General features: G+C 47.9%; 2 protein-coding genes across 4 annotated transcripts in view; one reads left to right on the forward strand and one right to left on the reverse strand.

The window, feature by feature from the left end:
* The window catches only part of TBCD (tubulin folding cofactor D), a 251,762-nt gene that overhangs the window by 63,779 nt on the left and 160,027 nt on the right, over positions 1-27,956 (forward strand). The window contains exons 11-16 of one of the 3 annotated variants that reach the window (XM_077166310.1): positions 2,954-3,093; positions 3,912-3,972; positions 4,567-4,641; positions 9,749-9,843; positions 12,024-12,134; positions 16,832-16,939. In XM_077166310.1, coding sequence (XP_077022425.1) covers positions 2,954-3,093; positions 3,912-3,972; positions 4,567-4,641; positions 9,749-9,843; positions 12,024-12,134; positions 16,832-16,939 — 590 coding nt within the window. The remainder of the gene's footprint in view (positions 1-2,953; positions 3,094-3,911; positions 3,973-4,566; positions 4,642-9,748; positions 9,844-12,023; positions 12,135-16,831; positions 16,940-27,956) is intronic. The other 2 variants (XM_077166311.1, XM_077166312.1) reach the window with 2 other exon arrangements.
* Positions 19,017-27,918, reverse strand: ZNF750 (zinc finger protein 750). The gene is made up of 3 exons (XM_077166313.1): positions 27,703-27,918; positions 20,634-22,211; positions 19,017-20,482 (listed from the first exon to the last, which is right to left on the reverse strand). The coding sequence occupies exons 2-3, from the start codon at positions 22,034-22,036 to the stop codon at positions 19,804-19,806; spliced, it is 2,082 nt and encodes a 693-aa protein (XP_077022428.1). The 5' UTR covers positions 22,037-22,211; positions 27,703-27,918; the 3' UTR covers positions 19,017-19,803.

Genomic DNA, 27,956 nt, shown 5'->3' on the forward strand with positions numbered 1-27,956 from the left:
CAAACTACTGCAGGTTTTCCTTTTTAAGTGGAAAAGCAGGGGGGACACCTGGGTGATCCTGGGTGATACCTGTAGATGATGTGTAATGTAGATGTGGGAAAGGCCATGCTGTAGCCCTGCGTGGGCTTGGGGGGCTGTGCTGGCATGGTGGTGCACCTGGCAGGTGTGGTTTCTCCAAACTGTAAGGGGTGAAAGCTCTACCTGAGGACGAGCTTGGGGAAAGGTAGGGTGGGTCTGTAGCAGGCAGTTAATGACCTGTCTTTCTAGTGTGTTGCTTTCGGGATCTTTGTTGGAGCCATGGGGGTGTCAGTCACTCTTGCTGGGCCCACATCTCAGTGACTCCCCAATATCTACTCCCAGCCCTCCTGCCCTTCCCCCAGCTGTGTTGTGGTCCACCTTTCCTTGTACGTGCATGTTTGAGAGGTTACCGAAGGATTGCAGGGGGATTTTTAAGCAGAATTTTGGGATTCCTTCTCTACCACTCTCTTTTCTTCTTCATCTTATTCCCTAAATTCCAGGCTACTTGGCAGTCTTAGAGGTTGTTTCTTCCATCTAGCAAGACTGCTGTACCCTGCTTGGGTGACATTTCTCTTTGTTTCTGTTTGGAAATTTCCTTTGGGGAGAAGCCAGAGACAAAGGGAAGGGCATCTTGTGGGCTTCCTGTCTTTTAAGAATTGTAGCCCTGCTTTGGTTGTTGTTTGTGTTTTGTCCAAGTTGTAGTATTTTATGGCAGAAGGGTAAGTCCAGCAGCAGCCTACAGCTTATTACTTTTCTAGTTTCATGGGGTACTTCCTTCTGAAGTAATTAATGCATGTCCTTCTTTGAGGCAAATGGTGGCTGCCATTATTTGAGTGCCCACTGTTCATTAGTCTTATGGCAGTTTCTCTGTGGTTTAAGCAACAGTCCTTTGAAAGAGGGTGACATTCTCCTGGCATGGTTATCTAATGCTGTGTAACAGATTACCCCAAATTCAGCAGGTTAAAGTTTTAGTGGCGTAAATATTATATCTTGCCATTTTTGGTCGAATTGTAGGCACAGTCTCTCCAGGTCCCTGTGCCGGGTCTCTGGGCATGGCCTTACCGGGTCTGGGTCCCCTGGACAGGGTCCCTGGGCATGGCCTCACTGGGTCCCCCTGGGTAAGGTCTCTGGGGATGGCCTCTCCAGGCACCCTGGACAGGGTCTCTGAGCAGGGTCTCTCCATGACCCCTGAACAGGATCTCTGGGCACAGCCTCTCTGGCTCCCCTGGGTGGGATCTCTGGGCTTGGCCTCTCTGGATCCCCCCGCACAGGGTCTCTCCCAGGGCTTCATGAAGGCCGGCCAACGTGCAGGCATCCCCAGGGTCAACTGGAGGAGGCTCTGATTCCAGGTCCAGTGTGGTTGCTGGCTGGACCCCATTCCTTGGGGGCTGTTGGCTGGGAACTTCCTTTGGTTCCTTGCCCCTGGGCCTCTGCACAGGGCAGCTCCCCATGGCGGGTGGTGCCATCAGAGCGAGCAGGAACGAGAAGGACAGAGGCCACGGTCGTTCTGTAACCTCGTCTTGGAAGGGCTCCCAGCACCGTGCTGCACTCTGTGTATAGGAGGGTCACCCGTCCAGCCACATTCAGGGTAGGGGGTCAGAGCAGGGCTCATCGGGGCTTATAGAAGCACTGTCCCTTTCCTTGTTTTATAGGAGGGTCACCAGGTACAGTTGTACTCGGCACAGGTGTCAGAGTGGATATCATGGGGACATGTAGAAGCACTGTCTCTTTCCTTGTTTTATAGGAACGTTGCCAGATCCAGCCCACACTCTGGGCAGGGGTCAGAGCGGGGATTGTGAAGCCTATGTAGAGGCACTGTCCTTTTCCTCATTTTGTAGGAGGTTTGCTGGGTCTAGCCTATACTTCAGGCTGGGGGTCAGAGCGGGGATTGTGGGGGCTTGTAGAGGCACTGTCCCTTTCCTTGTTTTATGAAGTAGGAAACCAAGGCTGAGAAATGAGATGACACATTCAAGGCCACAGTTAGCAACTTCTGGTATTCTGTCTACTGAGCCCATGTTACTTAGATTCTGGGGCCTGCCTCAGGCTATAATCCCCAGCATTTGTTCTGTAATCCGCACTGGATACTTTTATGTGCAAGGCTCTGACCTGGGTTGGGCTGGCCCAAGAGCCTGGCCCTGCTGGCATAGTCAGCCTCTGGAAGGCAGGGCCGACATTTGTAGAGCCTCCCTGTGCTGGTCTGAATTGTTCTGTGCACAATCCTCTGCCATATTCCCATCTGCTCTGGTCAGGATGGCATTCTCATTCACAGGTGAGGAAATGGACCTGCCATGGTGTGTACTCTGCATTGAGAGGGCCAGGCCAGCATGTGCAGGTCGCCACTGCTTCCGTCCAGGCCGAGATAAAGCTGGTGGCCTTGGCTGGGGTCGAGGGCAGAGTAGCTGTTGTTTGCGGGGACCTCTGAGACCCATTTGGGAGGCAGAATAGGGTGAAGTTGGCAGTGGACAGTATGCACAAGGTGATACGGGAGCCCCGCATGTGGCCTGCATGGCAGTGGGCAGAGGCACTGCTCACCAAGGAGGCGGCCGACAGGAGGGGAGCCTCTTTGGGAAGGTGTGCTGGTTGTTTAAATGGCCCTGACATGTCATTCTAGCACATACATTCTTATTTTCTTACTTTATCATCTCTCTTCTTATAGTTAAGGCTTTGCAGCCTGTGAAGATTTTGAGTAACATGGGGCTTGGACGTAGTCCTGTTGTTTAGAGCAGTTACTTTTCTTGGCTCTTCATGTTGCTGATATGTAATTCCTCAGTTTGCTCCTGTTTTGTCATGTCTCTGTAATGTATGTGGAGTTTTCATGCACAGCTTTTAGAATTTGAGGTGACACTAAAATGTGAATTGCAGTCATCACGATGGTTTGTTTTTCGGCTTCCAAGTCATGTCGCCTGTCCTGAAGCACTGCCTGTGTTCTGTGTAGGTACCAACGTGGGTGCCGTTCTTTGGCTGCTAATCTGACACTTCCTGCCCAGGGTCAACGTGCGCAGACCCCCCAGGCTGTTGTTACTGTGGACAGCGATGAAGACTACGATGTCCCGGAGGAGGTGGAGCATGTCATTGGTAAGTCACCCCTGCGTCCCTCTCACACAGCTGCTTGTTCTCATGTTCTGTGTAACCTACCATCTGCCTTTCATTTGAGTCATTTCTGATATCTGGAAGGTGGGGAGGCAAGGCTGGCATCCTGCTTGCTTTGCCCTGACATCTGGGCCTCACCCCCTGCTCTCTCAGACATCCTGGCTCCTGGGAGGACACCTTGTCTGTCTGTGCTGCCTGCCTTCCCACTGGCGGCTGCCACCAAGTGACCTGCGACCTTCTGGGCCCTTTGCTGAGCATGGGGCACTGGCCTTTATTTCTGGCTCTTGGCTCCTGGTCCTTAAAACTCCACACAGGTATCAGGGACCTCCCAGTTTTCCTTGTTGCTGATGCACACATCAGCAGTTGAAACAGTGCAGCTGGGCAGACTTGAGAGCTCCTTTTTAAGGTACTATTGAGAGAAGTTCTCCTTAGTCTGAAACCTGGGTTTCTGGCATGGCAGGTGAGAATTCTGCCACTGAGCCACCACTGCACCACCCTCATGGGTTAATATTTTAATTTTGATTTCTAAGATTGAATTTTAGGCCTCTTGATTGTCTTGCCTCTGTTGGATGTGCAAAATTTTGAGTTGGCCAGATTTGTCTTTTTACCTTACAAATGTTGTAAGGTAATACAAAAAGAAATGCTTTCCTTTTCTTGTAATTAAAATGAAGATTCTTAACATAATTTCCTTCAAGGTATTCTTTGAGTAATATACAGAATGGATGGCCTAATAGCAGGAAAAGGAAGCTTTATGTCGAATGGTGGTTTTGCTGCCCCTCAGCTTTCTCTGTCTCTCCTGGCAGGGGAGCTGCTGGCCGGGGTGAAAGACCGCGACACCGTCGTGCGATGGTCCGCAGCCAAAGGGTATGTGTCTGGGTCTTCACCGAAATGAGCAGGAAGTTGGGGCGTTGTAGTTCAGTTTTAGAAATCATAGATTCCACCGTTTTGTGAGCCTTTTTAATGCTGAAATACTTCTTATGGCACTCGAGCAACAAACAGTTTATAGGTTTTAAAAGGTAGGGAGAACAGTGTTTCCAATCTTTATTCATTGCTTAACATTTAATTAATTAAGTATTATTTTTTTCATGGGCAGGCTCCGGGAATTGAACCTGGGTTTTTGGCATGGCGGGTGAGAATTCTGCCACTGAGCCACCACTACACCACCCTCATGGGTTAACATTTTAATTTTGATTTCTAAGATTGAATTTTAGGCCTCTTGATTGTCTTGCCTCTGTTGGATGTGCAAAATTTTGAGTTGGCCAGATTTGTCTTTTTACCTTACAAATGTTGTTTTCCTTGTGCCTTCCCACACCCTCATTCCCCTGCCCCAGGTGGCAGTGCACCCCATAGCAAGGGTTGTAAGAGCCATTGCATATGAGCTGTGCTTGAGCTGGTATCCCCGGGGAGCCTTGGTGCTAATGGAAAGGGGCTGACGTGTGTCCTCTGCGCTCCTTCCAGGATTGGGAGGATGGCTGGACGGCTTCCCAGAGAACTGGCGGACGATGTGGTTGGCTCTGTGCTGGACTGTTTCAGGTAAGCCAGGAGAGTGAAGCCCAAGTGCAACTGGTTCTACTGTGAGATTAAAGGTGGTAGTTGTTCTCTCTGTGCCTTCTTAGGTTTTTCTGTTGAGTTATCTTCAGAACCCACAAAGCCGCCTTCTCTTTTGAAGTTAACCTTGAGAACTCTAGCTGTTTCTAATATGTCACTCTTTATTGGTTTTGAATGTACACACTTGTAGACATCCATCCTGAGAGGCCGACTGGGGTCCTTGGGGGGGAATCCGGGGGATCTATTTGCACTATCTGATGTGTATAGCCACTTGTGCCCTTAAATGAAGATAGCATAACAGATCTGAACTCTAAATGTTATTTAATTTAGATTTAAATGTCTCTGTATTTTCTGCTTTATCTTCCTGTAAACTTACAGTTTCTCTAAAAAAAGAAAGAAAGAAACCTAAATGGCTACATGTGGCTAGTGACGTTGTTGTGTGTGTCTGATTGACCTTTTGGGGAATTTGGGGTGTCTTGGTCCTCTGAGGCCTGAGGATTGGGGCGGGGACCAGGGGGTGTGGCTGGAAGGTTTTCAGGGACTGAGCCTGGGGCCTGCAGACAAGAGACAGCTATATGCTCACAGGTGAGCTCTTAGTCCACCCCCCTCCCACTTGGTGCCCTAACTCTGCTCATGGGTATATCTCTCCTAGCTCAGAAGCGGATGTCCTTGAACATGGAGCATAGTGCCCTGGCCTCCCTGTTCGGGCCCTGCGTGACCCACTTGCTTCCTTCCGGAATTATCTTTGTGCAAGGACTGTGACTGGCTTGTAGAGAGCTTTGCTGTCAGCACTTTTGGTGCTCAAATGCATGTTAGTCATAAGAGAAAGCTCTGCGAGCATCCACCAGAGTATTGTATTCCTTCTTGGCATGTGTTTTCTTGCACTTTGCCTGAAGCCTGCTCAGTGACAATTTAAGGGATGTAGGAAACAGTGTGTCAGACACTGGCCATCTTTTCAGAATAACGCTGCCCATGTGGCAGTGAGTCTCAGTGGAAACATCTCATCACCCTGTGCCTGTCAGAAAACATAAGCTTCTTCTTGGTGTTGTTTCCTGGGGTGCAGAGATTAGGTGATAACAAAGCGTTTCCCTCTTTCTGCTGACCCATTTTAGGACCCGTCACTGCCTTTCTTTTCTGGTGGTCATGCTGATGGCAGCCTGCTGGTCCCAGGTGCAGGGGTGTACTTCCCTGGGGTGCAGCCTGGGTAGGGGGGCCTCCTGCTTGAGGGAGCAGGCCTGGCCTCCAGGAGAGCAGGAAGGGCTGAGCTCCTCCAGCCTCCTGACTCCTCACCTCTGGAGTGGGGGAAGCCATCTGCCCCAAGTGCTTTCCTCCTTCCTTCTCTCCCCATCCTGTTTCTGCCCACTTTCCTGCCTGTGGTTTATCTTTTTATCCAGCCTCCTAGAGCTTCTCTTCACATTCTCTGCCTTCTTTCCCTTTGCTCTACACCTGGTTTCATTTCTCTTTGCCCTTCTCTGGGCCGTGGGGCCTGGGCAGGGTGCCCGCTGCCCACCTATTCTTTCTGGCCACTGTCCAGGGACCACTGTCCACCCTTATGCAGTGGGTGATGCTCCTGTCCTGGCCTCTTTCCTAAACCTAAATCCCTCATTTCTGATGGGCTGTGGGACCTTTTGCTTGACTGCCTTGTGGGCCCCTGAGACCCAACATGCCTCAATTTAACTTGCCGCCTTTTCTTCCAAGCCTACCCTCTCTGGCCCAGACTGTTTCTGTGAGAAGTGTGCTCATGTTACCAGCTTAAGTCTTTGTTTTCATTTGTTCTGTCTACCGCAGTCTTACAATGCCCTTGGCCTTAACTTTTATTTTCGTTTATGCCTCTTATCTTAGTGTAGCTAGGTTGTGGAGGATGGAGACAATTCCCTAGGCCCACAGCAGGGTGTGTTGAAGGCAGGGGTTGTCACCTGAATCTGGAGCAGACCTTGGCGTATTTAAAGCAGGATGTCTGCCCAGGGCAGCATCTTGGAGAACATGGGGACTCGGACTGGTGTACTTATGAAAACTGTGTGTTTAGGATTGGTAAACCTTCAGCTGAGGCAGTGCAGCTGCTTGAATGAGGCTGCCCCCAAGGGCTGCATTCCTGCAACATGGGGGTCTCCAGGGGGCTGGGTCCCTGAAGTATGGGGGTCCCGGAGAGGCCCACTGCCCACTCAGTCCTCACAGTGTGGGGGTCTCTGAGGGGCTGGTCCTTGAGAGGCTGAGTGCCCACAGTGTGGGGGTCTCTGGGGGCTAGAACCCCATAGGGTGATGAGTGGCCAGCTTTTCTGAAATGGGTTAGAAACAGAACGTTCATTAAATTAACTCCCAGACGCTCAGCCCTTGGGCTCTCCACTCTGCTGCTGGTGTGGATGGCACCGTTCTCCAGTGGGGCCCACTGTGAGTGCAGGGGGGCAGTCTGCAAACAGCCCCCTTGTGACAGTGACGTGACGGGCCCAAATTTGAAGAGTAGGGCCCACCTGTTATCCCGCTGCTTCTTACCTCCTATGCACACTGCCTCCCAGCACGCCAGGCCAGTTGCCCTTCCCCACAGGGCTGCCCCAGCTGGGAGAGGTTTCTGGGCCCCAGGAGTGCATACTGCAGAGCCTCCCTCATCGTTGTCAAGCCAGCTGCTGGGTGTGTCTGGGTCTGAGTGACACCATGGGATCCACAGTGACCAGTGCTTGCAATGCTGCAGGACCCAGTCTTGGGGGTCTGGGGACCTGCTTACTGCTCAGGGACCCCGCTGCACTGCACCTCAAGCATTTAGACTTGCCTTGGTGTCCGTGTTGCTTCTGTTGCCCATTTCTTCTGGTTCCTAACAGCCTCTGCCCCTGTACTCAGGCCCCACCTTCACAGCCTGCAGCCCTCCGAGGGGGCTTACTGCCTGGGGGTCTCCCTCAGCATGGGTACTGGCCTTCTGGCCTTGTCACAGGGTATCTGCTGGGGTCCTCTTGAGCTTAGAGGCCCGCCCACAGGATCGGTTCCCAGTCTCTGCAGGGCTCTCGTCGCACAGGTGCCTTTCTGCTTCTCCCTTTCAGTTTTGTGACGTCTTCTCCCTCACCGGGTGATATTTTGGTTCAAGGTAAGAAGGCTGATGGTAGGGAGGTTGTCTCCTATCCCCCCCCACCGCAGCAGACAACCCAGTACCCCTCCTTTCGCTTGTCCTGCTCTCAGGCACATATCCCTCCATTCTGCACCGCTATGGACGTCATCCCATGCTGGCTTAGTTGTTTCCACAGCACTGAAGGGCTGAGACCATCATCCCTACCTTCCTCTTTGCCTCTCCGCCTATGTGTGGTTGCCCACTGCTGGCTCTTGTCCTTGCTCCTCCAAGTCCTCGTGTAATCCTGGATCACCCCTGGTGTGTCCCTTGGCCTCGTGTCAGACCTCCCCTCCCCCTAGGAGGTGCTCAGCCTGTCTGTGCCTGTGCCCTTCCAGCCAGTGTTTTGACAAGAGCAAGATTTTAACACTGTGATGTCAGTGTTGCTGTTCTGTGGCCACGTCCAGTTGGGCAGGTTGGGCAGGCAAGGGTGAGGGTAGTTGGGACCTGGCCACCCTCTGGGCCCTGCACCTACCTGGGAAGAGGCTCCTTCTGCTCACCAGGCCCTGAGCCTGGGGGCCTGGCTCTACCTGGAGGGTTTAGGGTAAGGTGGGCCAGGTGAGGCCCCTGTGGCTCCTCAGAGAGGAGGTGGTGGTGGTGTTTGTTCCTCTAGACACCCAGGACTGGGCCCCTGGGTAGGCAGTGTGGAGGGGTGATGTCAGGGCCTCTCGGGCCACACCCTGCACAGCCTGGTAGGTGGTCCCCGTGGACCTGGAGTTGCTGCTCTAGCAGCTGTTTACAAGCAGGATACAGGCACTGGAGTAGTAGGCATTTATTTACTAATATTTGAATTATCAGAATATTGATATTTTATCAAGTTCTTTAAAGTGTTATAAATCTTTATGAAAATGTGAAACATTTCTCTTATTTAAAAATCCTAAAGGACAAAGTCCTGATATATAATTTTGGAGATGATCGTATAGCCTTTGGGGAAGACATTTAACAGAACATCTGGAAATGAAAAGGAAAGGATCATCGTGATCACTTGCATTAATAGACTGTGTGCTGCAGGGGCAGGGTGCTGGCTGTTGGCTTGCTGCTTCCCCATGGCCAGGAGAGAAGTGCCTGGTGCCCACAGCAGGCACACAGGCAATATTTGTTGAGTGAGCAAACCCTTTACTCTCCTGTCAACACTTTTGTGCTTCTTGCCAGCTAGTTATGTGGTTTAATTGGTTTTCCTAAACATATCTTTGCCATCATATTTATTTATTAGAATAAGAAAAGCTCTGTAATCTGTGGTGCCTTTTTGTGATGTTTGTATTGCCAGCAAAGTTAGGAAACTCAAAACAGCCATTGTCAATTTAAGAAATAATATTCTGTGATACCAGAGATGCATGTTTAAGCAAGGGAGCTTCCAAACCACCCCAGGGGACATTTTTGTTAAATATAATATTTTACTTATGACTTGATCGATTGGCATTACAATTGTTATTAAAAGCCCGTGTTTCACAAAGTAAGGAAAAGATTCTCTGCATGCCATGTTATTATTCTTTATTTTTAACAGTGAGTGCCATTTAAAGAAGGCTGTCCTCCCTTTTCTGCCGTTGTGCTGTGCTCCTCATTTGATGTCATTCCTCCATCTTAGTCCCAGTATTGTGACTCCTTGATGGGAGTGAGGCTGTTGCTGGGTGTGCACCGTGTTTGGGACATCATTACTGAGGCAGGAAGCAGCCGAGGTTTGGCTTCAACCTGGCAGCACTGCCCGTTGGTCTGTTCAGGTTTGTTGGTGCTGTGGGCTGCACTGTCAGCCACAATATCCTCCAGGACTCCATTCACTGTCCTGAGATGGGAAAAGAAGTACTCAACATGGTGGCTATCTTCATATTGGAAGTATTTTATTTCGTTAGCCCAACACATGTTTTGAAAATCACTCAGGGATCTAAGAGGGGCTTAGACCAGAGAGTATGGGCTGGCTAGTGTATGGCATTCTGTGGAGGCTGTGGCTGCTGAATCCAGCAGTGCAGCCAGAGCTCTAACCTCGGGATTTCTGTGTCCTTGCAGTTTCCAGGAGACGAATGACGCCTGGCATGGTGGGTGCCTAGCTCTGGCAGAGCTGGGCAGAAGAGGTCTGCTGCTCCCTTCTCGGCTCACTGATGGCAAGTAATGGACGTGTTGGTGTCATGGGGGGCAGAGCTGTCCCATGGGTTCCAGTGTGCTGGCCTCTCAGCAGGTGTAAATTTGCGTACTTTGATCTGGCTTTCAGCCATCATCTGTTTGCTTTCCCTGACCTTTTTTCCCTAATATTTTAATTGATAAAAGAACATATAAACATATGAACATTCTTGACATACAAACATACATACTGTGTAATCACTGGCTCACAATATCATCACATAGTTGTGCATTCATTTCCATGATCATTTTTTTGAACATCTGCATAACTCCAGAAAAAGAAAATAAAATAAAAACTCATACATGTTATACCCCTTACCCCTCCTTCTCATTGACCACTGGTATTTCCATCTACCCAATTTATCTTAGCCTTTGTTCCTCCTATTATGTGTTTATTTCTTATTCATATTTTTTACTTATCTGGTCCATACCCTAGATAAAAGGAGCATCAGACACAAAGTTTTTGCACTCACACAGTCACATTGTAAAAGCTATATCATTATATAATTACCTTCAGGAAACAAGGCTACTGAAACACAACTCTACAGTTTCCCTCTAGCCACTCCAATATATCATAAAGTTAAAAGGTGATAAATATATATATATGTAAAGTGCCTAAGAATAACCTCTAGGTAACCTGAAAGCTCTCAGCCACTGACACTTTATCTCATTTCTCTTTTCCCCTTTTTGGTCAAGAAGGTTTTCTCAATCCCTTGGTGTTGGATCCCGTCTCACCCCGGGATTTCTGTCCCACATTGCCAGCGAGGTTTATACTCCTGGGAGTCATGTCCCCCCGTAGGGGGGCATCAGTGAGTTCACTTGCCATGTCGGCTTAGAAAGAGAGGCCACATCTGAACAGCAAAAGTGGTTCTCTGGGAGTGACTCTTAGGCCTAATTTTAAATAGGTTTAGTGTGTCCTTTGTAGGAATGAGTTTCATGGGGGCGAACCCCAAGATTGAGGGCTCGGCCTATTGATTTGGTTATCTCCACTGCTTGCGAGAATATCAGGAATTCTCCAAATGGGAAAGTTGAATTTTTCCCCCTTTCTTCCCATTCCCCCAAGGGGACTTTGCGTATACTTCTTTATTCACTGTCCAAATCACTTTGGAATTTATTGGGGCATCACCTGGACAAACCAACAAAATCTCATGCCTTGTTCATGATTCCGTATTCTTATGGTGTTCAACTAATCTGACCATACAAGTTAAATTAGGAAATGTACTACCCAAAACATAAATTTTGCGCCACCAAATGAACATCTGTTCCTTAAGTCTTACGCAAAAGTTGCAGTTTTAAAATATGGACCATATCATCCTTTACCCAGTCTTCTGATACACCTTAGTCCTATCCAGATCAGCTTCATTCATATCTCTACTCAATGCCTGATCACTTTCTCCCTGACTTTTATTAACAGAAGTGTTTGTACAAAAGAACAAAATTAGACTGATGTCTCTTCACATTCTCCTCCAATTATCAGTTTTTTTTAAGGAACCACTGTATACATTTCCACCCCTGCCTCCCAATTACCTCTTTTGGACCATGAAATTTTAATGCCACAGATATGCAGTGTGTTTGATTTTGGAGGTCCAGGAACCATTGTCATCTCTCAAGATTTTTGTGTTTCAGACTCAGTTTTGTTGCTTCCAGGCAACTTCCATTGGGATTGGAGCCCCCTGTGGCAGGAGGCTGGCAGGAGGCTGGCAGGAGGCCCCAAGCAGGTGGTGGGCAGGGAATGGGCTGGCCACAGGATTGCTGAACACTTGAGCTCCACATGGAGCCCAGGAGCTGTGCTGGGTGAGGGGTGGATGGGGCTGCTGGAGCCCCTCCTTGTTTGGCCGTGAAGAGTGCTTGGGGTTGCTGGAACCCCTCCATGGTTGGCGGTGGGGGAGTGGGCAGAGCCACTGCAGCCCCACCCCATTGGCTGGGCGGTGCCTTTGTGATAGGAGGTGCCTGCCCTCCGAGTGCCCTTGCAGACTCAGGAGGGTCTCTGAGTCCCCTGTCAGTTCTGGCCCCAGCGTCTCCTTTGGGTCAGAAACGACGGCTGCTCAGACAAGGGGTGCTCACGTGGGACCCTTACACCCTGCAGTCTTGAGTTCCATTTTCTGCTTTATTGAGATATGGTTTACATACCATAAAGTTCACCCTACAATTCAATATATTTTAGTATATTTGCAGAATTGTGCAACAAATACCATTATTGAATCTCAGAATGCTTTCATCATCTGTAAAGAAGTGCTGTATCCATTGCCAGTCATTTGGCACTCCCCATTTACTGGCAAGTATTTATCTACTTCTCATCTCTATAAATTTGCATTTCTGGGTATTAAATGTCATCTGAATGTATATCTTTGTGTCTGATTTCTTTTACTTGGAGTAATGTTTTTGAAGTTCGTTCATGTTATAGCATCTGTTAGAATTTCAGTCCTTTCTATGGCTGAATTCTGTTGTAGGCTAGACTGCATTTTGTTTATCACTTTCTCAGTTGGACACTTGGGCTTTTTCTGATTTTTTTTTGTCTGTTATCAGCAGTGAGCATTTATTTTCAGGTTTTTGCGGGGACGTAGGTTTTCTTTTCTCTTAGGTCTTAACTAGGCTCAAATAGTGATTGCATGTTAAGTTTTTAACAGACTATCAAATACTTTCCCAAAGTAGCTGCTCCAAATTTACATTCCCACCAGCAATGTATGAGAATTCAGATTTCTCCACATCTTCACCAACACTTTTATTTCCATAGCCTTCTTAGTGGGTGTGAAGTGGCATCTCACTAAGACTTCAGTTTGTATTTCACTCATCACAAATGATGTTGAGCATCTTTTCAAATACTTATGAGCCATTTGTATATTTTCTGTGAAGAACTGTCTATTCTGGTCCTTTGTTCATTTTTCAGTTGGGTTTTTTTTGTCTTTTTATTGCTGTTGTAAAAGTTCTTTAAATATTCTGGATATTAAGTTCTTTATATTTGCAAATATTTTCTCCCATTCTGTGGGTTGTCTTCCTCCTTTCCTGATGGTGTGCTTTGATGTACAAAAACTTTTAATTTTAAGTCCAAGCTGTCTGCTTCCCTTTTACTGCTTATAATTTTGGTGTCAGATCTGAGAAATCATCGTCTAACCCAAGGTCACAAAGATTTATTCCTGCATTTTTATTAATTTTTTTTGTTTCATTGCAAGTAAATGACAGAATGTTTATTTATAAATACAGATTTGTATGTGTATGTGTATAACAAAGTGGATTGAGGTGAAATCACTGCCTTTATTGTGCTGAGCTCTAGTTCATCTTAAAGAAGATGAAAACTTCTTTTCTTTGATGCTTTTCATACCTGAGTGGTGAGTGCGTGTGTGCAGCTTCATGTCTGTGATGTCAGATGGTATCTACTGATCTTGAGTAGTTCCAGCATTCACACTCACACATAGTAGATACACACACATGTCTAGTACACGCACACTTATTCTCATCCTGCACATACACATGTGCATCCAAAAATAGCTCAGGCCAAAATCTCTCCGAGTGGATGATTTAGAGTAAGGCTTGGGGATGGTGACCTTGTGATAAATGAAGAGTGTCAAGCTGATTTTCAAAAGCTTTGAAACTTAATGAAAAATGAATTGGCCTTCTCCTGTCCTTCCTGTGCTCCCCAGGCAGAGGAATCATCCTGGAATTTCTCTCTGGGTGGGCACCTGGCAGATTCCTCCTGTGTGCTGCGCTGAGCCCTACTGCAGGCTCCTTTGTGCTCTGAGCTCTCTCCCTGCCTGGAAGTATTGTGCAGGGCAGTGTAAGGAGGGAGCTGGCGGGGTGGGAAGTAACACTCTTTTGTTTTGTGTCTTAGAGGAAATGTGGCCCTTCATTCATGTGTAATGAAGGGGGAAGAAGTAACTCTGTGGAGAGGTCAGATTAAAAGGCATGGGTGCCTGTTTCGGTGGTGCCTTGAGGGCATCTGGGAAAGTGGACTCTGTTTCTTGGACAGAGATGCTCAGGAGGGGGCTCTGTGCTTTCCTTGCATTGCCTCTTTGTAGGGTATGCTGACCAGCCCTCTCCATGCACACATGTGGTGCACACGTGTACACACAGTCTTATACATACATGCATACTCACATATACACACATTCTTCCAGCACACTCACACACAAAAGATACACACACATGCCCAGTAGATACATATGCTCACACACTCATAGTATACATGTGCACACTCATTCAGCACATATACACATTCATCTAGCACACATACTTTTTCAGCACACTCATATACACTAGATACACATGCTCACACTAATCCCGCACATACGCACACTCATCCAGCACATACACAAACACACTCACAGTTTTCCAGCATTCACTCACACATAGTAGATACATACACATGCCCAGTACACACACACTTAAACTCATCCTCCACATATACACATTCGAGTACACACACACCTTCAACCAGCATTCCACAGACACGCATGTACTTTTTTAGCATATTCATACACACAGTAGATACAAACATGTGCCCAGTACACACACATGCTCACATACTTAACTTGCACATACACACATTCATCCAGCACACACACATGCTCACGCACAATAGATACATGAACACGCCCAGTACACACACAGACATACTCACACTTTTCCAGCACATTCACACTCACATTCATCTGGGACACATGCTCATATACTTATCCAGTGCTCACATCTTCACATTCATCCAGTATACACTCACACAGTAGATACATGCACGTGCCTAGTACACATATAGATATGCTCACGCTGTCCAGCATAGTCACACTCACACACATGCCTTGCATTGTGCCATAAGCTCATCTTTCGTCTTTGACTTCAATAGACAATGGTCCATATTCTTTTTCTCTATTTTTGTTGTCACTTTTCTGTGAGGACCATTACTGGATGGCTACTTGGTCTTCTTTATTTTTGGTGGCGCTGGTTCAAGGACTGTGCTGGTTTGAGGCTGTTGTATACCTCAGAAAAGCCATGTTCTTTCTGCTCTCGTCCAGTCTTTTGGGATCAGACCTATTGTTTAGGGTAGAGACTTTTGATTAAGTTGTTTGCATGGAGAGGTGACTCACCCAATTGTGAGTGGGACCTTTTGATTAGATGGAGATGTAACTCTGCCCATCCCAGGAGGGTCTTAATTAGTTTACTGGAGTCTTTAAGAGAGCTCATGGAGAGGAAAAGAGTTCAGAACTGATACAGACAGAGACGTTTGGAGATGCAGAAAGAAAATTCCTCTGTGGGGAAGCTGTTTGAAACCAGAAGCAAAAGGACCAGCAGATGCCAGCCATGTGTCTTCCCAGCTGACAAAAGTGTTCTGGATTCATTGGTCTTTCTTGAGTCAAACTTTCTTTTTCTGGGTACCTTAGTTTGGACGTCTTTATGGTTTTAGAATGGTAAACTTCTAACTTAATAAATTTCCTTAATAAAAGCCATTCTGTTTCTGGTATTGTATATTCTGGCAGCCTTAGCAAAATAAAACAGATATTTTTACTGTAAATATGAGATTTATAAAAGTGTCTCATGCATCCCTGGGGATGCAGGAATCCAAAATCCATAGGGCAGGCTGCAAGGTGACAGCTCTGATGAAGTTCCTTGATGAAATCTACTCTGACTAGCTGAAGAAGTTGTGAAAATTCTCTCTGCTTCCTTAAAAGTCTTCAACTGATTGGATCAAATCCAACTGATTTGCAGAAAACATAACTTAAGTTGATTGTAGATGTAATCGGCCACAGATGCAATCAACTGACTGATGATTTAATGAACCAGCTCTCTGGTTTATCAGCCAGCCTCCAAATGTCCTTACAGTAATGATTAGGCCAATGCTTGCCTGTCTAGACAACTGGGCACCATCACCTGGCCAAGTTGACATCTGAACCCATCCATTATAGGGACCTTCCTTTGTCAGCCCTGGTTTAGGTCTTTCTAGCAGTTGGTGGCTCCTTATTGAGCCCACTCGTGGTTGTGAGCATCTTAGGGCTGCTGAGAGCTGGAAGCCCCCTTGGTCTTTCCATGGTTCCAGCAATCCACACAGTGAAATGCGTGTGGTCTGGTGTCAGTGTTTTGACAGGTGTGTATGTTGCTCCAAACAGGGCACCTCCCGCTTTGTGCCATTGTTGTGCTTTTGAAGAAGTTCAGTGTTCTGCTCTCTGGATATTTGGTGTGATTCCTCATTCTTCCTTGTTATCCTTAGGTGGAGAATTTTGCATGTTGGTTTGAACAATAACTGACCTTTATGTAGCATTCCTGCATCAGTCTGGGTCCTCCAAGCAGATGCCAAGGCAGGATTAAACGGTGCAGGGATTTTCTTAGGGATGTCCTTGTGAGGAATGATGGAAACTTGCATCTGAACTGAGTGATGGGAGAGGGTAGGCAGGCATGGAGTCATCCTGGACTGTGAGCTCCCAAGACTTTTGGGTCTTTGAGCCAAGGATGCTGCACAGCAGTCCATGCCTCCTGGACTGGGCCTGCCCTAGGCTGGCTGTGCACTTGGTGACTGGCAGAGCAGTGTGCCTCAGTGGGAGCCTGTGAGTGTTCTCATGGTGGCTGTGGCTCTCTATTTGTAGAGCTCACTGACCCCTGCCGTCCACTGTGGCCCTGTTTGTCTCAGTTCACCTGTGAGCAAGGCCACCCTGGCTTGGGTGCATCTCTGCCCAGAGGAGACAGACACAAAGTAGGAACCAGGCCCCCGATGCAGGCTGTAGCCAGAAGTCCCATACACTCTGCAGATTGAGGAAGCTGCTTTTGGTTTTGATTATGGTGTGCTTTGTTAGATTTTTAACATTTGTACAGATTTGAGCTGTTAGAAAATCTGGTATGGAAAGGAAAGTCAAGACTCTAGTGAAGCATCTTTGACTACATGCAGAGACTGATTGTTCCTCTCTGTTTCTGTTTTAAAAAAAGCATTTTTCTCCTGGAGCGAACATATGTTATGCCTTGTTTTGATAACACTGTTGCTTGCCCTTCCTCTAGAACAGGCATTTTGGCCTAAGGTCAGAACCGTGACAGGGATGGTGAGCAGGAAGCCACCGTCAGGGCTGCATCCAGAGAAGCAGTTACCACCTTTATGTTGGAGCAAGTGTGAGTTATAAAATACGACCAATTTAAGGTGTTGTTAACAGATTGTGTCTGTCGCTGTGGGTATTCTCTTGAATCAGGGAAGAGTATGAATTTCATTGTAAAATTTGGTTTCTCAAAGTGATGCCCTGTCTATGGCACACCATAGGATTTTCCCCCTGCCCAGTCCCCAGGCTCTGTGAGGCTTGACCCCAATGGAGATTCCTGATGCCGTGCTTCAACAACCTGAAACCCTCCTGTGGTGGTAGTGCATTTGTGTGTGTGCAGGTGCACGTGTGCATACCTATGTGCGTGTGCGTACATACATGTGTGCATGTTCAGGGGGTGGGTCGTTAAAGGAATGTCACAGGAGTGCAGGCATTAACTGCAGAGGGGTGGGAAGTGGCTGGCTCTCCTGGTGGAAGGCAGTGCAGTCAGAAGGATGGAACACCCTCAGCCAAGAGGTAGCAGACAAGCTGTCTGGGAGGAGGCTAGGAGGGTCAGCCCTGCGTGGGGCTGCCCAGGGTGATTAGATGTCTGGGCCTGGATTTCTGCAGGTGAGGTTTACTGCTGAGACTTGTGAGAATGCTGGAGTGAGTGAGGACAGAAGGAGTTGGGACAGACCCAGGTTGTGGGGGGGAGCAGGCCCCTCCCTTAGGGGCTTTGGGACACACCAGAGGGGGATGTTGTTCACGGGAACATGCTGACAAGGCCAAGCGCATTCTGTCTCAGTGTGCCTCTTGCCTGGACCCGCTCTTGAATGCAGATGTCCCCCTGCCCATGCCTTTGTCCCCTCAGCAGTCTCTCCAGGGCCTGCTGAGTCCTCAGCCTTGCCCCTTCCTCTCTCTGACCCCTCTGCTGCAGGGTTTACCCTTCCACCTTCTCACTCATAGGTGTGATATTTGTGTTTCATCGCTGAAATGCAAGCTCCATGAGGCCCAGCGCCTTTGTCCGCTTCACATGCATCGTGAGTGATGTGTATGCAGACTCAAGGGTTCACCGGCCTCCTCGCCGCCTCCCCAGGGCCATCTGTAGAGGATTCCTTCAGTCTCTGCACCCTCACAAGCCGATGTCTGCATCTTAGGATACATTTGATCAGTTGTGAAGCCAGCTGTTTGCCCTGCTGAGTTCTGTCATTTAAAAATAAAATGACTGCATCACTCTTTTAAATATGTCCAGTAGAATTGAAACATCATAATTTGATAATCTATCATATTATTTTATTGTTTTAAAAACATATTAAGTTCTTCTTTCACAGAAATTTTGTCATTCTTTTTTCTCCTTGAACCCATATTTCATTTTACTTTTCCTAGAGTATTTTATCCTATCTTTCTATGTTTGTTTCATTGATCTCCCTATCATGTATCCTTGCAATAAAACGGAATGAGTGGAGACTTTATAGTTTTTGCCTTTCTTGTGGCTATAGGTGCTAAGTACTAAAAATCCTTCTAGATTGGGTTTTTAAAAATTTAACTATTAATAGAAAATTGACAAAAATAGCATTTTGTTGTCCAGTGACATTTGAAGTGAAGCTTTCAAATGAATTTTTGTCTAAACAATTAGCTCAAGTATCTTTGGTGAGGAAGACTTTTAGCTAGAATAAGCCAAGGTTCAGCATCAATACGCTTTTATTTTTCATTTTTATGGCTCTAAGTGCTGAAAAGTCATATTCCTATACATGAGTAGATGGAAACGGAGTTTTGTTTTGGCGATTCTAGTTCTTTGAAGTTTGCCACATGGCTCCGAGGGCTCCGTTAGGGCTGAGAGCAGAGCCTCAAAAGTCGCTTGCCTGGGGAGGGATCTCGGGTGCGTGGCACATAGATGTCTGCTCTCATTCCTACCCTGGCAACTCTTGGGTCAGATGGTGACTTTGTTTGGCAAAGTGGGATGAAGGACTTGTGAGAGGGAAGCGGTCACTGCTACCAGAGGTCTGTCTACTCTGCTTAGGCTGCAGTTCCAGGAGATTCTTCAAAGGCTTTGAGAAAGACCTTGGAAAAACTTTGAGTGGCACGTGTTCTGATGTGGTGACCCTGCTTCACAGTGCATGCACTCACACAATTGGGCACACTCACACAAGCACGTATACAAACACGCATGCATGTGCATGCACATAATACTCTGTTTTATTTGCTGCCTCAGCTGTGATTTCTTTTTGAGTATTATTACAAAATAAAGAATAATACAGAGTTTATATTTTTCTTCATTTTATGTATCTTTAAAGTTTACATATGAGTTTATTGGAAAATTCTTAATATATACATCATTTTAAGAAATGAAAAATGAGGGTAAGTCAGAAAACTCTCTGTAACATTGTAAGGAAATAGAATAATTTTGATAATACCTTCACCAGTAGTGCTTTTTCCTAATGGAAATAAATTATTTGTATAAATAGCTTCCTGATGTTTGTGTATTCTGTGTGTTATTTCCAGTCATAATAAAGCACTTTAAGGGTAATCCCCAAACTTTTTTTTCTTGGCATTTTTTTCAGTACTTATTTCAAAACACACAGATTTAATAGAAAGAGAGGTAACACAGTTTGTTTTAGTGCTAAAATATTTATAAGAAAAGTATTTGTAGATCTCCTATGAGGTGGCTTACACCAAAAAGTTACCTTTTAGTCCTATGTACTTCATTTGGCATTTTACAAAATGAAAACAAAAGTTTAGTTCATGACGTATTCAAATGTATTTTTGAAGAAAAATAGGAGCACCTTAATATTTACAAAAACTGAACTAAATTGTGGCTTTTTTTAAGAAGTAAAATAAAATTGCATTTATAATAATTAAGCAGATTAAAAAAAGTAAAGGTGCTTTTAAATTTTGTTGCTGCTAGTCAATGCTTGAGAAGGTGGCTTTTTGGCCGCAGCTCTTGGAGTGCATACGAGAAAGTCAGGCGTTCAGACACCGCGTTCTTTTTCTTAGAGTGAACACTCTGGCCGTGTCACTAGGTTTCAGTTTTTTAGCTCCATTCTGGGATTTTCCTGAATCCTTTTGATTTGTCCTCTTTTGTCCTTTGGGTTTAGGAGTGGGCTCTTCGTGCTGGCGATTGGGCTCCGGGGCCTTGTGTTCCTCGCTGTCTGCTCGGGTCTGCCCGGGGCTGTAGGTTGCCAACTGGCAGAGGGCCACGGCGGCCGTTTGCTTCTGCTCATCGCTGTTGTCGGCTGCCTGTGTGTCTTGGGCCGGCCCGAGGGAGGGTGTGGAGGGTGGGTCGTCAGAGCAAAGACCCGCCGTGGCCGTCTCAGTGTCCCCGGGCACTGCTCGGCAGCAGCCAGTGTCTGTCTTTTGAAGGGCAGTGGGCTCGTCCCCGAGTGGGGCACTGTGGAAGGCAGGTCTTAGAGCGAGGGCATTGCAGGGCTCCTTCACTGAGAGATCGAGGGGTGCATCCTGTGGCGCAGGGAGGTCCTCGGCCTCCCTGTGGGCAGTGCCCTCACACACGTGCTCGTGAGCAGCCGGTTTGGTCTCCGGTCTCTTGGAAAGGTTCAGTGGAGCTGTCCCCGGCGCATCCTCCATGGCGGTGAGCAGGGTGCCTCCTGTCTGAGCGGAGGGGCCTTGGTCTGCGGCTTCGAGGCTAGAAGAAGCAGAGAGAAGGCGTCACCGAAACCTGGCCTAAGAAACATTTGAACTTTACTTACCTAACATATTTTGAGGAAGTATCAACTTGGCTAATTGAGTACAGCCAAAGACGGGCATTGGCGTTTTTGAACATGAAGATTTCTTACCTTCTTGGAGACTCAGTTCTGCCCTCTGGCGCCTGGGGCTTCAGGCCTTCAGCGCTTTTCTTCACAGGTGTAGAGGCCGTGGGGCTGGGTCCAGGTTGGTGGAGTCTCCCCAGGGGGCTGGTGGCGGGCTTCCGCGAGAGGTCACAGAGCCCCTCGCACGTCTGGCTGGTCTGCATGAAGTTGGTGGGACTTGGCCGCCCGGGGGAGCCCGTGGCTGCGCTGCCCGCCCGAGGGCTCATCTTGGCTCCTTCCACCTCCCCCTGACCGTCTTTGGGGGCGTCTTTCACTTGGGAAGTTGGGCTTTCATTTTCAAACTCGGGGTGTTTTCTGTGGGAGGGGAGAGGGGTTAAAGTGGATGGGCTCAGGGCGGGGTAGACCAATGTGGTTTCCTCGAGTAGGCGCGGCTCGCGCAGGTGGGGGAGCTTGAGGCTGTAGGAGGAGAACGCAGACTCTGGTCTGTAGAAGCCATAGGGAATGGGCAGATTCGAGTGATAGGACTGTAAGAGTCGGTAGTGATCATATGCTGAGGGAGACTGAGCCAGGTGCTTCGGGAGAGGCCCAGGGTGGGGAAGGAAGTGCCGTTGATCCTGGGGGCTGTAGACGGACAGCAAGGGGGTGTCGCATTCGGGCGCGCTCCCGGCGAGTAGGTAGGGTGCATAGAGGGCGGTCAGCCCGTGCTCGGTGTAAAAATGAGGCGGGTACTCTGAGAGTGAGGGGTGCGGGTAAGAAGAGAGGGCCCCAAAGCCCTTGGTGGGCAGGAGCTTGTGTGGGAGCTCGGGCGGAAGGAACGCTGAGCCAGCTTTCCATGGGTAGCCGGGGGTGTGGAACGCAGACTTGGCGTGGAAGGAGGCGGCCTTGGGGGGTGGGCTCGGTAAGGCCAGCGGATCGGGGCCCTCTGCCCCCTCTGGTGCTTTGAGTCTGTGCTCTCCAACGGGGATGAAGGCCGACGGCCGGGCCGCGCTTTCCCGTGCTGGCTGGGTGCTGCCGGGGCCAGGGCTCACCGGGGGCATCTCTGCGGGAAGGGCGGTCAGTGCGCGTGGGGCGGGTGCCCGCAAGTCCGTGTCCTCCTCCGTGCCCTCCTTGGCCAAGCTGCGCTGAAGCTTTGCATCGAAGTCTGAGAGTCTGTTTGCGACAGGCTTGGAAGAAGTTGGCCTGGCTGTGGAGTCGGCCTGACTTGTGTGTTTGGGGTCTGAAGGGCTGCCTTTAGGGCATTTGGGCACGCGGTCTTGCTCTGATACCAAGGTGATGGAGTTCTTGCAGAGCCCGTACTTCATGTGGTTGAAGAGGTGCGACTTCTCATTGCAGGTGAAGGGGCACTGGAAGCACTTATACTTGAAGGGTTTGCCCGGAGGCCGGGGGATATAGTGCGGCTTTTTCGGTTTCCGCTCTTTGAGGAGGCTCATTTTGCCCCCGTATCGCAGGCTCAGGCGTTCCTAGTGCTGCGGTCGCTGCTCACTCTTGCGTAGTGCTGGACTCAGCAGCTTTCTAAGACGTGAGTACACCGTTTTCCTTTCCTGTCTCAGCACGTCAACTGGAAACCAGCTCTACTTTGAGGGTCTGGTGTCAAGTGGCCCAGAACTACAACAGAGGAGCAGATTCTTAGCACTGATATGGGGTCAGTGAAGACAAAGCAAAGGCTGCCCAAGGACATAGCAAACCAGACACGCTCCCTTCCTCACCCCACCTGTTCTGAATCGATGCTGGGTGGGGGGCAAAAACAGCCCCCCCCATGCTGTTTGTTTATTGTCAGTTCTAAGAATACCTGTAATTCTTTGAGTTTTGGGAAATGTTATTCTGTGAGGTGAGGCCAGGGTGGCCTGAACACGCTCCCTGCAGAGGGCACGGAGGGGTCCTGAGGAGGGCGAGGGTCCCCAGGACCCTGCCCCTTTGCGCTCCCACAGCTTTTCTGGAGCCTCGCCCATCAAAGGCTGGTTGTCTGAATGAATTCCCTGTGATGGGCAGGAAGACTGGTGGGCTTCAAGGATGAGAAGAGGGAGAGCGGGAGTGGGCGGTGGGCAGGAAATGGCCCTGGGCCTAGAACAGCCCCAGTACACACCCCCTCTGTGTGACCTGTATCTGTGAAAGCTTGGCTCTCAGAACAGTGAGTACAGTGCTTCCTACAGTTCTGCCAAATTTAATCTCATCACTGGTGTTTTCTACATGTGGGTTTAAAAGCGCAGAACCTTAAAAAATATGATTCCATCCTACCAGAATCACAGCTAAACACGAACAGGTAAAGGCGGCCAAGGGGACCAGTAAGCATTGTCTCCAATGTGTTTTTGGCGGCTTAGGTGGTTTTCTAAACACTGTCTAGGCAAGCCTGAAAGTCCCAGAATGACCATATGTGTTTTGTTCACTGCTTCATACAAGCCCTGGAGTGAGTGGCCTGGGAGCCCATCCCTGCCTTGCTGATGAAGCTCAAAAGCAGCGTGCACGGCCAAAATCCACTGGTCAGAGATGGCAAAACCACAGCTTTCCATCTCCTATGCTCCAGGGGAAATTGTAAGCAGTACCTACTTTGAACTGGTGGAATTGTGATGGAAAGCTGTCACCAGCCTGTCACTTTCAGGCCTCTGGCTTGGCAGGCAGGCAGGCAGGGCCTCCAGCCATCAGGGTCTGCCTGGGTGCCGTTCCTTTTGGGTATCTTCCTGAGGCACTTCCTTCTCCCTCTGCCCACCTGAGAGACGCCTTACTCCTGAGAGGTGACAGGGTGTGGGGGGGAGAGACTGAAGCTCGGAGGTGAAAGTCAAGGCTAAGTACTCTAATTTGCTAACAACACTTAAAAAGGAAAATGTCATTAGCTTCTGGAAAATATTTTAAAACAACTAAAAAAGTTTCAGTGGAAATAATTTAAGAAAACTGTGTTTAGCTAGAGTTTTGCTTTAAGTAACAAGCAAATATGATCAGTTCTGAGTCTTTGTGAAATTTTAGCTATAAAGCATCATCTTCCAAACAGCAGGAAGGTTAAAACTTAGCTGGAGAGCAGCATTTGCAGATAGAGAAATATGTATGGGAAATCTGGGAGACTTGTTTCACAAAATAAAATAAATGACTTAAATGCAGCCCCACAGGTACCTTGCTAGAGATGAGATCAAGTTTGCTTGGGAGGGTGAGAGTAGGAAGGGAGAAAGCTTTGATTCTTGCTTGAGATCCCTAAAGTTCTAAGAAAGCCATCTGGTTTTACTCTAAGCAGACTGGTTTCTCTACTTGTTTGTTCATATTTCTTCAAAACGAAAGAACATCTCCCCCTCCCTAATCTGCCTGTTAACTGTGACATTTTATCATCTGGTTCTTTTTTAAGACTTATTTATTTACTAAACCCTTATGTTTCGATGAGAATTAAGCATGCATTTTGAGTGCAAAATAAGATTTCCTGGTTGCACTAATAAGCCTGGGAGGACAGCCCTCCTGGAGGGACTGTGGAGGGTGTGTCGGGAAGAGGAGGGGGCTTGCCAGACTGGCCCGGCTCTCTATGGTGAGTCAGGCCCTCCCTGGCCTCCTGCCCTGCCTCCTGCCCTAGTTGCTGGGCTCTGCATTTCCCACCTGCTCACCCCTTGCCTTCCTGCTGCTCCCACCATGCGCTGTGCAGAAGCTGCAAGGCACCCATGTTAAAGCAGAGCAAATTAAACAGGTGATAATAGCTTCATGACTTTCTAATTTCCTCTCTTATTAAAAGAAAAAATATGAAGTAATTCTTTATGAGCTCAGCCCGTGCCTTGGGGGGCAACTGTGCCCCAAGCGATAAAAGCTCAATTCCCTTTCCTCACTTCAGGAAGCAGCAAAAGAAGTGGGTACATTATTCTAGTGAATGCTTGGCTAGCTAGATAAGTCAGCAAGACTTGTACCGGCTTGCCTCATTATGCTCACTGATTCCGAAGGCGTGAGAACCTCTGCAAGTCGCGTTCCCATGATTGTATAGGATATGTTATGGCAAAGGTCTAGAAGCTGATGATTTCATCATTAGCTAGAAGCATCATGATCAAAACGATGACGGTTGCAAAACATTTATCAATTTGTAAATCCAGAGTCGTAGAGATAGTGAGCGTGAAAGTGAAGGAACTGCCTCCAGCCTTTAAAACCCAAGACTCATTTCCTCCAGAAACGTTTCCTCCAGATTTGAGGAAATTATAATGTTAATTTTAGAAGCAGTGTTATTTACTTTTGCTAAAAATGAAATAAAAACCCACATTCGTTGAGTTTTTTCAGAGGTAAAAGGGGTTAAATTATATGTGAGTTATCAGAGCAGTACCCAAAAGAATGACGTGGGAAACAGCTGCTTTTATGGTTAACAAGTGCTCTTTTAAACTGTGGGCCATCATGTCTAGCATGTTGACCCGAGCTTTATTCTGTTATGTTCTTTGGTCAGTTTTCTTACAAAAACAGCAAATGTTATTTTAAGGGGAGAGGTAGAAACATGGGTGGTCTCTGGATGACAGTCTCTGGGAGGGGAGGGGTGGCAGGGTTTACTGCCCACAGTGGAGCCTGTGCTGTGGCTTTGGGGCTACAGGGCTGGTGGCTCTGCACAGCTGACCTCTTAGGGTTGCCCACTGTTTCCTCAGGTCTGGCTGTAGGCTGGAGGGGGTCCGCTGGCCTGTACAGCACTGCAGCAGCGGGAAGGAGGGGTGGACAAGGCAGGGCGTTGCCAGCTTCCAAGGAGCTCAGCCTATAGTGTTAGGATATGCATATGTGGTTGCTCCATCCTGCCCGAGCCAGGTTTACAAGCATAAATGAACCAAAACTGACTGCCCGGGATGTAGTTAGTCATGTGTGTTTGTAGAGACAAAAGTTTGTAGCAGCCTCACTATGGTCAGTTTATACCTGCTGAGTTTGGCACTCTCCTGCAGCTGCTGGTGTTAAATATTCTGAGAAAAGGATATTGTTGCCAAAATAATATAATCCTGAACTTCAACTGTTTATAGGAAGTTTAAATTTGCAGTCAGAGTCGAAGTTTTTTCCTAAAGGTGATAAGGAAATGGTTTTCACTTATCCTTCTCCAGGGTAAATGCATATTTCCATTTTAGTGAATACATCTCTGGACAGCTGTGATATCACAACGTTAATAAAGTGGAATCCCTTTGATTGTTTCTTTTTCGCTGGGGAACTGCAGTGTTAGCATGTCCGGAAACTCAGGCTTTAGCATGACCCTGAAAGGGGTTTTCTGTGATGGCCTCTTTATCTTTCCCCCCACTCTCACGTGGCTCTGGCAGGAAGTAGAGAGAGCGCAGTCTGGGTAAGGCCCCTGTCAGCGACCCACACGCCCGCCAGCCCAGCTCCCTGTCTGTGCCTGTCAGGGGCTCATGACCCAGGGGGAGGCCCTGGTGGCTTGGGGACCAGGAATGGTCGGGGCTGGTTATGAGATTCATACCAGTCCACACCAAGTGCTTCCCGCATTCTGCAGGATGCTGACATTCAAGGACTTAAGACAGATGGCTCATGATGCAGTGAGTACTTTCAGGGAGGCCTTCCTACAGTATTTAAAAAGGCCACACTGGTGGCTTTTCGATTATTTAAAACATCTACTTGTACTTTTTAACTGATCGGCTCAACCCCTTAAGAGTGGTAGGGACGGTAAGCTGCCTCTGGGTTGTGCGTCTCGCCTCCCACAACCCACCCACGAGGCATCTCTGCCGGCCGCCCACGCGGGCTCTGCTGAGCCACTGGTTTCGGTTGCCCACAGGGCTTTGTTTGCCTTGTGCTGAAAGTGCTGAGTTGCCGGTTGGGTGTCTCTCGGTAGGCTCATGAGTGTGGACACTTAGTGTCGTTGCCAGCTGTTGGGATAAAAGTGAGTGGCTGGCCTGTGTAAAAAGTTTCTAAGGAGTGTGAGTTCAGATAAAAAGACAAGAGAAAGGGATTTTCTCTTCTAGATGTCATCGTTGCTTTTTAAGAACTTAAATAGGACACCATAGAGGTAATTAAGGCTTAACTTTATGGTTGTTGCCGTAGCAGCCGGGAGGCTGTGCCTGGTGTGCCTGCTAACCCACGAGCTGAAATGATGCTGGAATGTCCCTTTGGTGGTGTCCTGCTGCCTGGCAAGGAGCTGCATCAGCTAGAACGTTTTGAAGGGCATGCTATAATTAAAATATTGTGATGTGGCGTTATTGCATAACTCAAGGACACGCCATTGTCGCCTACCCACTGGGGTGTTGCAAGAACGAGATTTGTAAGTTTTATTCCAATTGAACTTTTCCAGTGATTAACCGCCACTCCCTCTTAGACTTTCGGTTCTTTAAAATAAAGGATAAACTTCAGAACAACCATTACCTTGTGAAAAATGCAGTTTCTGGAATATAATTTGGAAGAATAATTTCAGCAGAGGCTGAGAGCTGCCGCCAAGCTTGATGGTCCCAGCAGCTCTACCCGAGCCCCAAGCCTGGGGAGCTGCCTCATTTACCCGTGAAAGAAATGCCCATACACTGACAGGATGCGGTTAATGCCAGATAGAAATGATTTTAACAAATGTGGATGGATTTTACTTCTAGGAAGTCTGAATTTGGTCGGGGTTGGCCAACAATTTGCTTAGGACTTGTTCTCATAGAGATTTATGAGAAACTTCATATAGGGGAAGATCCCCTTTTTGCTATAGAGAGCTCCTCTTTGGTTAAGTTTCATTTTGCTAAACTTTTGTCAAAAGAGTACTTATTTTAAACTCTAAAAGGTATTAAAATGAAAGAAGCTAGGAGTTAATCTCAGCAGCAACACTCTATTGTATACATGCAGATCTATTTATGACCCTGCTGTCTTTTATGTTGAAATTTGTTCCTTGTTTTTAAGGTAAGAAGCAGCTAAACAGTAATATACATTTGTTTCCGGGTTTAAATTTTATGAATTTTATGGCAGAAATGAGGACTTACTTTCCAAATAAACTTTTTCATCTTTTTTTTTTTTATTAAACTTGGGTACGGGTGGTTCCTGGCTGGCAGTGCACCTGCTTGCCCTGAGTAATCCTTCCTGAGCAGGGCAGAGCAGGGCAAGTGCCGGAGCAGGCACCTCTCAGCCAGGCATTTTAAGATACACCTGAAAGTAGTTTTGAAAGGAAACTTGAATTTGAAAAGAAATAGTCAGTACTCACCCAAGCCGGGCTGCCGGGATGTGGTCTGGCTGCTGTGGCTGAGGCTGCGGCGCCCAAGGAGAAGGACCTGTTCCCACTGCCTGCCAGGTGAGACTGGAGCCAGTGCTGTCGGGGGTGGGGTTTAAGTGTAGGAGTCGGGCCCTCGGGGCGTAGAGATGCACCTGATATTACTTCTGCCCGCAGCTACGGTTCGTGTGTGCGCTGGGGCTGGGCACTCAGCACCTGATCCGCCAGAATGAAACGCGCCACTTTGC

This window comes from Tamandua tetradactyla, chromosome 6, assembly GCF_023851605.1.
Source record: "Tamandua tetradactyla isolate mTamTet1 chromosome 6, mTamTet1.pri, whole genome shotgun sequence".
In the NCBI taxonomy this organism is placed as follows: Eukaryota; Metazoa; Chordata; class Mammalia; order Pilosa; family Myrmecophagidae; genus Tamandua; species Tamandua tetradactyla.